General features: G+C 44.6%; 1 protein-coding gene across 2 annotated transcripts in view; it reads left to right on the top strand.

The window, feature by feature from the left end:
• KANK1 (KN motif and ankyrin repeat domains 1) overlaps positions 1-8,645 on the top strand; it is a 93,708-nt gene extending 85,063 nt beyond the window's left edge. For both annotated transcript variants that reach the window (XM_026041263.1, XM_026041262.1), the window contains exons 9-13: positions 2,525-2,744; positions 4,656-4,798; positions 5,339-5,539; positions 7,031-7,129; positions 7,814-8,645. In XM_026041263.1, coding sequence (XP_025897048.1) covers positions 2,525-2,744; positions 4,656-4,798; positions 5,339-5,539; positions 7,031-7,129; positions 7,814-7,876 — 726 coding nt within the window. In that variant the 3' untranslated portion in view covers positions 7,877-8,645. The remainder of the gene's footprint in view (positions 1-2,524; positions 2,745-4,655; positions 4,799-5,338; positions 5,540-7,030; positions 7,130-7,813) is intronic.
• The last annotated feature ends 239 nt before the right edge of the window (positions 8,646-8,884 follow it).

The following is an 8,884-nucleotide window of genomic DNA, read 5'->3' as shown; positions in this document are numbered from 1 at the left end:
TCTCTCTCTCTCTCTCTCTCTCTCTCTCTCTCTCTCTCTCTCTCTCTCTCTCTCTTTTCCGCTCTTTCTCTCTTTTTCTCTCTCTCTTTCTCTCTCTCTTTCTCTCTCTCTCTTTCAAAATCAAGAGAGTTCTCGCAGGGCACATGTGCAGAAATAGTAATGTGAAAGTGCAGTTCCAACACACCCATGCTTTCCCCAGTTATTTTCCCAGGAGTTTTTTTAGCACAGCTGTAGGTGGCACACAGGCCTCGCTTTAAGCAAATGCACAGGGTGAGGAGGCAGCTTCTTCCACTGACAAAAGCAGAGCTGCTGTTCTGAGACTGAATGTGCTCTGCCTCCCTCTAAGCACAGTGATGTGTGCTGCTTCTGTCTTGCTCGCTTCGCTGCTGCCCTTAATGGAGTGCAAAAGAGACAAAGGATGATTCACTGCTAACATTAACTTTCAGGAAACAGTGTTGTGTTTGCTGCATGTAGAAGTTGCCCATGTTGTTGTGCGAGGGCAGAATGGAGGCAAATGAATGCCAGTCGCTGCTCGGTGATACGAAATTGCGTTTTGCATTTGTGATAGTGCCGCTGTGATCTAAAATGCAATAATTCCCATCCCCCAGAGGAGCCAGGCTCCGCTGTCATGGAGCATCTGCAGCTTTTTAAGGACACTGGTGTTGTGTACGTCTGCTTGTGACGTGTGCAGACCAGGAAATGTTTGAAAAACTCGATTAATACAAGCGCAAAAGGTAACTTCTGCTGGGTCAGTCCTTCAGGAGAAACCTTGGCATTCGAACAGCAAATGTTTCAGGCCCAGTGGGAGTTGAAAGTGTCAAAAAAGGCATAATCAGGTGATAATTTCTCCTTTGGAAGTGTAATTTAAACTTATGTTTTACTTTCTTCAAGTATTGAGCAGCACAAATGGGGCTTTGTAGCTGGAAATAGCAAACTGATCCGCTCTTGTTCTCTGTCACTGCTTTGAAGGAACTGGTGACCGAAAAGGGTAACCTGTAGTACACTGAGAGATCTGTGTAAGTTGTCCCAGCCTTTTCCATTGTAGCTGCTCCTTGCTCTGGGAGGAGCTATGGACTGCTCCTACTGGGATGTTTGTTACAGACCACTTGAGTGGAAAAGAGTTTGAATTCCTTTACTTTGAATGTTTGTGGTTTTCGGTCTGTAAAAGTAGTGTCTGAAAGTAGTGCCATTTTGGCACTCAATTTCTAAAACAGAAAAAAAAACCAAAGGTTTTGTGCCCCTGTAAGATCACAGTTGCATTCCAGGTCTGCATGTTAACAACCTATATGGTCTCTGACAAAAATGGAGTGAACTGTAATTTTTTTTAGAACAGAAGTGCTGATTAGAGATGTGTAAAATACTGTCCCCTTTCCGAGACATGGGGCTGCTGGCACAGATCCACAGGATTTTCTGTAGGGCCCAGGAAGAAGCGATGATCACCTGCTTTCCAGAATCTCCCTGGAGCTGATTGACCGTTTTGTGAGTGGTGGTTTCTGTGAAACCTACAAGGTGCCATAGTCCTTCCAGTTAATGGTAATAACAGTCTCAGAAAGCTGGACCTGGCAGGGACCGCTCACAACCACACCTGCAGAACCCATGTTATTCCCAGCGGAGTGTTGTCCGGCCAGGGAGGCTCCCAGCTCGTCCCAGTCAGTCCATACCAGAGGGAAGGTCTATCCTGAATGCCTAATGCACCTCCTTGTTGCAGCTCCAATAGTCACTGCCATCCATGACGAGTGTGAAAAGCAGGTTCTTTCTTTTCTCTTTGCAACAGCCCTCTGCATTGTGAAATGTTGCTGTGTTCCTTTGTCCCATTATTCTTTCAGCAGAGCATCCCTGGTCCTTCCTGTCTTTCCTGCAGGTCAGCTTTCCTTATGACTTATCATCATCCTGGCTGCTCACCTTTGAACCCCTTTGGGCCCCATCCAGTGATCAGACAGACGAGATAGTCCAGCAGTTACCTTCCCCATGCTAGGGACTGCTCCACAAGCCCTGCAAGCTGTGCATGTATTCTTTCATCCCAGTATTTGGGATTTCGTGTACATTTGCCTTGTGCATCATGAAGGCAGCATCATGATCATGATGTTGACTCAGGTTCAGGTTGTGATCCTGGAGAACCTGGTTCTTCATCTGCAGAACTGCTGTCCAGATCAACCTCCTGTCTTTTGTTTATGGATTTCTAAACTAGGTTAAATATTTTATAGAAAAGGTCAATTAAAGCCTTATTTCTTTTCCTGTGTATCTGATACCTGTTAGTTTTAGTGGTAGTCCCATCTTACAGTTTGGTTCTATGGAAGGTGTAACATTCCTGAAAGTTAAGTGATATGGGAGGAGGCAAAGAGCTGGTGTTTTAAAGAGAGATTTAGTCAGAGGAAGAGTATCAGTTCTTCTGTCTTGTTTGTGAGCTGAAATGCCCACATTTGACTAAAAAAGGCCTGGCCTCCTGCATCGCTGACTTGTTGGGTGGAAAATCCTTTAAATAGAATGTGCATATGTAAATTTTTTTCTGTCTTGGTTTTGGCAGAGGTTTTGTTTAAATACCATCCAGCATGAGTGGTTTCGCGTCTCAAGTCAAAAGTCGGCTGTTCCTGAAATGGTCGGAGACTACATAACTGCTTTTGAAGAGATTTCTCCCGCTGTCCTCAGACATATAATCAATATGGCAGATGGAAATGGAAACACAGCTCTGCATTATAGTGTCTCGCATTCTAACTTCGAAATTGTGAAGCTCCTTTTGGATGCAAGTAGGTTGGCTGTTTTTTTCCCTTTTTTTTTTAAGTCTTTACAGGTGGAATTCGTCATGAGCAAGAGGATGAGCTAGGGCCTCTTCCAGCAGTGAAGCATTTTAAGTGTCATGTGGTGGCTCACCTGAATAATCTGGAATCTCGGGTTTTGGTGCTAACTTCAGAGATGGTGATGATGGTTCTTGCAGAAGTTCCAAAAAAGGTCCAAGTAAATCATAAATGGAGTTGGCCAGTAGTTATGACAGATAGATAGACCCTTGATTCTTGGTCTGTGGGCTAACTTAAGTCACACTGTCCCCTTAGCAGTTTTCTCTGGGAGCCCTGCAGCTCCTGCTCGCTCTTTTTGCCCCTGACACAGGTAGGATCCATTCAGATATTTGTATTCGTTTTATTTGCCCAATCTAGTCTTGCCTTAGCTTGCTGGAGCAGGATGTTTCTGGCTGCTGTGGTGTTAGGTCTGTCCTGCCCTCTGGACACACTGGGAGAAGCCCAGCAAAGTTTGTGGATCTGAAAGGGAAAGCATCAGATAAGCAAGGATCTCGAGGATACGGATCTGAGCATTAATAACACAGCGTGTCTGCTACACCAGCAAAGCATTCCTCAGCAGGAAAGCCAACCCTGGAACTGCTGGGCCTGCTAGAGAGCCATGAGTCAGGTCCCGGGAATGCGGGGAATGTCAGGAGCACCACAGAGCCGGAGGAGCAGAGGGAGCATCAGGTGAAGGAGCACAACTCCGTGGAAGCTTCCCTCTTCCCTTAGTCACGCAGAACAGATTGAGGTCAGTGAAATGGTGCAGTCAGCGGGGAAGAACTCCTCACATTCACTAATTATTAATTACTCCCCAAGTAATGAATGTAGCGGAGGGCACCGTGCTCTGCTGCTTCAGTTCTTCCATTAGAGGAGCCACCCAGAGGTGAGTTTTGAAAGTGAGCTTGGATGTCTCTTCCCAAATACAGACATGTATGTGGTGGCAGCCACAGAACATGGAAAATGTGCATTTTCGTGCAGTTGCACTCACATTGCTTCTTCAAGATTTTTTTTCTTTTTTTTTTGACTATAATACAAAGAATTTCCTAAAACATTTATTAAGACATCTGAAGTATAATTTAATCCTAAATCAACAGATACTGCGTCTGCAAGTCTGTGTCCTTCCTTCCCCAGATGAGCACATTCAAAGCCCTGCAGGCTGGTGAACTAATAAGCCCTGCTGGACCTCTGCAGAGTTTTAGGAATAGTGGGTTAAACTTGAATGAAAAGGAGAACTCTGACAGCTTCTGGTGCTTTGTTGGGGGACTAGGCTGTGTTTGTTCCCCCGAGTGCCTTTGTTCAGAGTCAAATAGTCTGTAGAGCTGGAAAGGGCCTTAATTGGAAGGTCTTTTCTGCAGCTCCAAATCATGTCAAAGTCCCCTCTGCAGAGCTTTAAATGGCACCAGTTACAACAAAATGTTTATGCTGAGAAGTAACACCTTTGTTCGCCCTGCTGTTGAAACCCTTTTTCATTTTGCAAAATAGATCCCCCAGGAGAGGAGCTCAAAGACTGTCCTGAACTTTCCTGTCTCGGATTTGGACACAAAGATGCTTTGCTGTCTGATGGTCTTGCCAAATTTCAGACCACTGGCTTTTCAAGTTAAAAAACGGTGCCTAAACGATGTCACACAAAGTATTTTTGTGTCCTGCCTTATTGTGCGCACATAACAGAAGAGAATCCTTCTCTGTCCCTGACTCAAGAGCATCCCAGTTTATTTTCTTCATCTCCACTTTCTCCTGAATCGCTTCCATTTTCAGACCAATTCCTGCCTTTCTCATATAGGCTTCTCTGCTAACACTTTATTCAGTTCACCAGCACAATTGCTGCTTTTTTTCCGGGGGTGAATCCTTGCTTTCCCAAGAAATGATCTCATCCCCCTGCAGATGTCTGTAACGTCAATCACCAGAACAAGGCCGGCTATACCCCCATCATGCTGGCCGCGCTTGCAGCTGTGGAGGCAGAGAAGGACATGAGGATAGTGGAAGAGCTCTTCAGCTGCGGGGATGTGAACGCCAAAGCCAGCCAGGTCAGTCCTGCGCTTTGCAAGGCCCAGCTCCAACGTGCACCCCTCAATCTCTGCTCCCTTCCATGCTCCGTTGGTGCAGCCCTTGCACTGATGCTCGGTGGCTCTCCTTGGTGTCGCGATGCTCCTCGTTATGTTTTGGGTTGCTCTACTCAAAACAGAGCCCTGGAGGAGCTGCTGAGCCTCGGGTGCAGATGCCTTTGAAAATGACTGGCAAAGATGGAGTATTGTGTGAAAAAGCCATCTCTCAATTGTGGGAGGCATTTGCGGAGTCTGTGGCGTTGAGTACCTTCTGAGGACCTCCAGCTGTGTGGGAACCACTCTAATTTAATAAATATCTGTGTTAGTGTGGAGAATATTATGTATAAAATGTGTTCCAATAATGGCAAGCAGAAACTTGACAGTCCCTTAGAAAATAATCATTTTTCCCCCCTGAAAAAGCACAGCGCCACGTAAACAAACAAACAAAAGTGAGCGATGAGTGACTAATGATTGATTGCCTGTGTGGTGACTTGGTTTTCTCTTTCTGCCCTCCTTATGCAGGCTGGGCAGACGGCTTTGATGCTGGCTGTGAGTCACGGGCGGATAGACATGGTGAAGGCTTTGCTGGCCTGTGGCGCAGACGTCAACATCCAGGACGACGAGGGCTCCACGGCGCTCATGTGTGCCAGTGAGCACGGGCACGTAGAGATCGTCAAGCTGCTGCTGGCCCAGCCTGGCTGCAATGGATCCCTGGAGGACAACGTGAGTGGCCTTTCCAGACGCTGCTTCATCACATAGTTTCTTCACTCTGGAATGCTTTTCTGATTTAGTTTTTTTGATTTAGTGAAGAGCTGCAGAAATCTCGTGAAGCTCTGACTCATATCCCCGAGTGCCAAGTGCATGAATCCTCTTTAGCTGTAGGAAGTGCTGTGGTTATTTGCCTTCTAACTTGCTTTTCTAGGAAGCCTTCTCAGCAGTAATTTTTGTACTTAGGTGATTAGTGTTAGGTGTACAGTTGCCAGAAGAGAAAAATCTTCTGTTAGCTTAGGACAAAGCATCTTCCCTTCCCCATTTACCAGGAGTTCCCTAATTCTCCTTTAGGACTTTACTTGGTGACTTAATGGCCTTGCTCTGTTGTTTCTCTGTGTTCATGGCAAATACCAGCCCCAAGCTTCTCCTCATGACATGAGATGTCCACTCACACCATGACTTTGGTTTGGTCTCTCAGTCGTGAAGCTGCTATTGTGTTAGGACAATAAACAGATGCAGGCTGTGACCTCAGTGCCACCTGCACATTTCTTGGTTTGCAGAGATCATTGCAAACTGCGCTGTTAAATGGTCAGGACTTGATCAGTGGAGTATTCAAGACTTCAAACCTCGGCCCAGCTTTTGTCTTAGCTGAATGTTACTGTATTCTTGGAAAACAATGGCATAGCCTTTGTCTTAGCCAAGTATTACTGTGTTCTTGGAAAGAACACAATTTCATGCGTACGTTTCAGTTCATCCTCTTGCTGTCACCCACTGAGCACTGAAGCAGAGCCAGGATTTCAGTGCAATAGACCCACAGTAGCATGACTATTCATCCAGCCAATAGTTGAAACCTTTATAGGAGACTACAGTTTAATATTGCTATCCAAGCACAGCCTGTCTGCTTTTTGCTCGGTGGGTCTGCCCGTGCTGGGAGGTTTTGAGGTTTTTAACATCCAGAGCTGTTTATGTCCTGTCTCAACAGGAAAGTCCTTTTATAAGTAGCGATGCTCCCATGGAGGAGCATTGGGAATAAGAAATGCACTTGCTCTTGGTGTTAATGGGAGCAGTAACAAAACAATTACCATATCTGATTAATGCTTATCCCTCCCTTAGCTTTTCTTCCCCTCCTCAGCGGCGCTGAGTTTCCCTCAGACAGACCAATTTTCTGAAATGCTGGTCTTACACAGCATTACATGTAACATTATTGTGGTAATGGCATGCTCGCTCCTGCTCGGCAATAATCTGGTCTCCTCGTTGCGAGAAATTATGAGGCCTCTGACAATTGGACTGCCTCATAAACCAGCGGCACAAGGCTTCTTGTCACTTAATTATAACAGAAGAAATTAAATGAGACTCTAAATTAACCCAGCTGTCTGAGCAGGAGGGCCTTCACTTCGGTATCTTCCCTTCTCCCTTCTCTGAGGGAGCTTTGGAGGGATCTGCTGCAGTGCACAAACAGTAATTCCCATCTTCCTTCCTTCCTTCCTTCCTTTCTTCTCTCAGGATGGCAGCACAGCACTTTCTATAGCCCTGGAAGCTGGACATAAGGACATAGCAGTTCTTCTCTACGCCCATGTCAACTTCTCCAAAACCCAGTCACCGGTTAGTATACAGCCCCTTAAGTGTAATGAACATGGCTTATGTTTTAGATTGCTCTTCCTAAGCATAATAGACAAGTGCAAATACAAAATATAAAAAAAAAAGTATATCATTTGGCTTGCTGTTTTTTGATAGAAGGCAATTTAAACACGTTTGTGGCTACAGCTTTGCACAGAAATGTTTCTCTCAGTTAACTTATTTCTGCAGGCCAGCACAGATACTTCCCCTTTACCCACAGAGTAACCTTTATGCTGGTTAGTAAATACAAATATAAGGATACAGATGGCAATAGGCTGGTCATTAGCTGAGGGATACCCCCTGCTTTCCTCTTGGAGTGAGGATAGTGATGTTGAAGCAAGTGCAGTGCTGAATACTGACCAAACCACCGAAACACGGTTGGTAACAGCTGCCCTAGGTGCTCTGTCGCGTATCCACCTGCTCGGAGCCCTGGCTCACTCTTCAGGAGAACTGATGCTAAATATTTCACTGTATAAACCACACGTGCTCTGTCATAGCAGGCTGTATGAGAGCTCGTGTTCCCCTTCCCCAAATGAGAAAAAAATGATAAAAATAATAGTAAATCTGTGCAATAAAAGGGAGAAGGGACTGAACTTGTGATTGCTGCGTTCTCATTCTGCTTAGCTGGATTAATTTCACCTTGATTAACTGTTCTTGCCTCTTCTCTAGGGCACTCCGAGGCTTAGCAGAAAGACGTCTCCTGGTCCTACCCACAGAGCCACCTTTGAGTAATAACGCGTGAATATCTCTAAGAATCTTAATGCCATCTTTAAGCTGCTAATTGTAACTGTTTAACTGAGACAGATACTGAATGTAATTGTCTTGTGCCTGAACTCACCAGCAAAGTGAAAGCAGAGACCTAGTGCTAAAGATAGAAAACTGTAAACTTGAAGCAAGCATATAGTTAAGTAGTAGATGGCTACAAGACCCTTAGCCAGATCTGTTCTTTTGCTCACTTACTCATCTTTCCACACATTGGCATAAATGCTGTTTTTCTTTGCTGTATGTTGTCTTCTCCCATGTGATATACAGTTTAAGAACATTAAGGCTATCCGTGGAAGGGTCCCAGTGGCATATTTTTAGTCATTCTAAAGTATATCTGCATTTGCTATGCCTAGACTTTTATCACAGTAACCTTCTTCGTAAATTTCATTCCATCATGATTTTAATGTTTTTAATTACCTTGAAATCCAGAAGTTGCAGTTGCTTATGTAGTCAGCTCCGCGGAGCTTGAGCTGGTGGGTGGACGGGTTAGGAATAGAGAGCAGACCCTCTGACAGGTCTGAAGTTCACGAAAGCTGTTGCTTATTGGGGATATGTATAACTTTTTTTTTTTTTTATTAAAGATAACAGTATCTATAAAATTAACTCGCACAGTATTTTCAACATTTTATATTCTTTAATAATTGAAAACTACATGAAGAATTACATGTCTTGTTACCATATTTTTATTAACTGTGTCAGTCCATAAGCTCCATATGTGTTTCTTGGAGAAAAAAAATCAGAGGTATCAGCTATATATTCCCCTTGAGTGGAATTGAGTGTAGTTCTCAGTGCATATTTATGGAATGCTATTACCTTGTCACATTCACTTTAGTCATGTGTATTTAAATGTTTGAAGTGCCTTAGACTCTTGCCATATTTTCAGAATAAAATTTCATTATGCTGTTTTACTCCCCTCCGGTTTCCCGTGTGATTTGTCATTGTCCCCAAATGCTGCGAGCTGCAAGGCGGGATGGA

This window comes from Nothoprocta perdicaria, unplaced genomic scaffold (assembly GCF_003342845.1).
Source record: "Nothoprocta perdicaria isolate Ctin4 unplaced genomic scaffold, notPer1 scaffold_280, whole genome shotgun sequence".
Taxonomy (NCBI): domain Eukaryota; kingdom Metazoa; phylum Chordata; class Aves; order Tinamiformes; family Tinamidae; genus Nothoprocta; species Nothoprocta perdicaria.
Note: the sequence above shows the minus strand (reverse complement) of the source record. Positions and strands in the feature narration are given on the sequence as shown.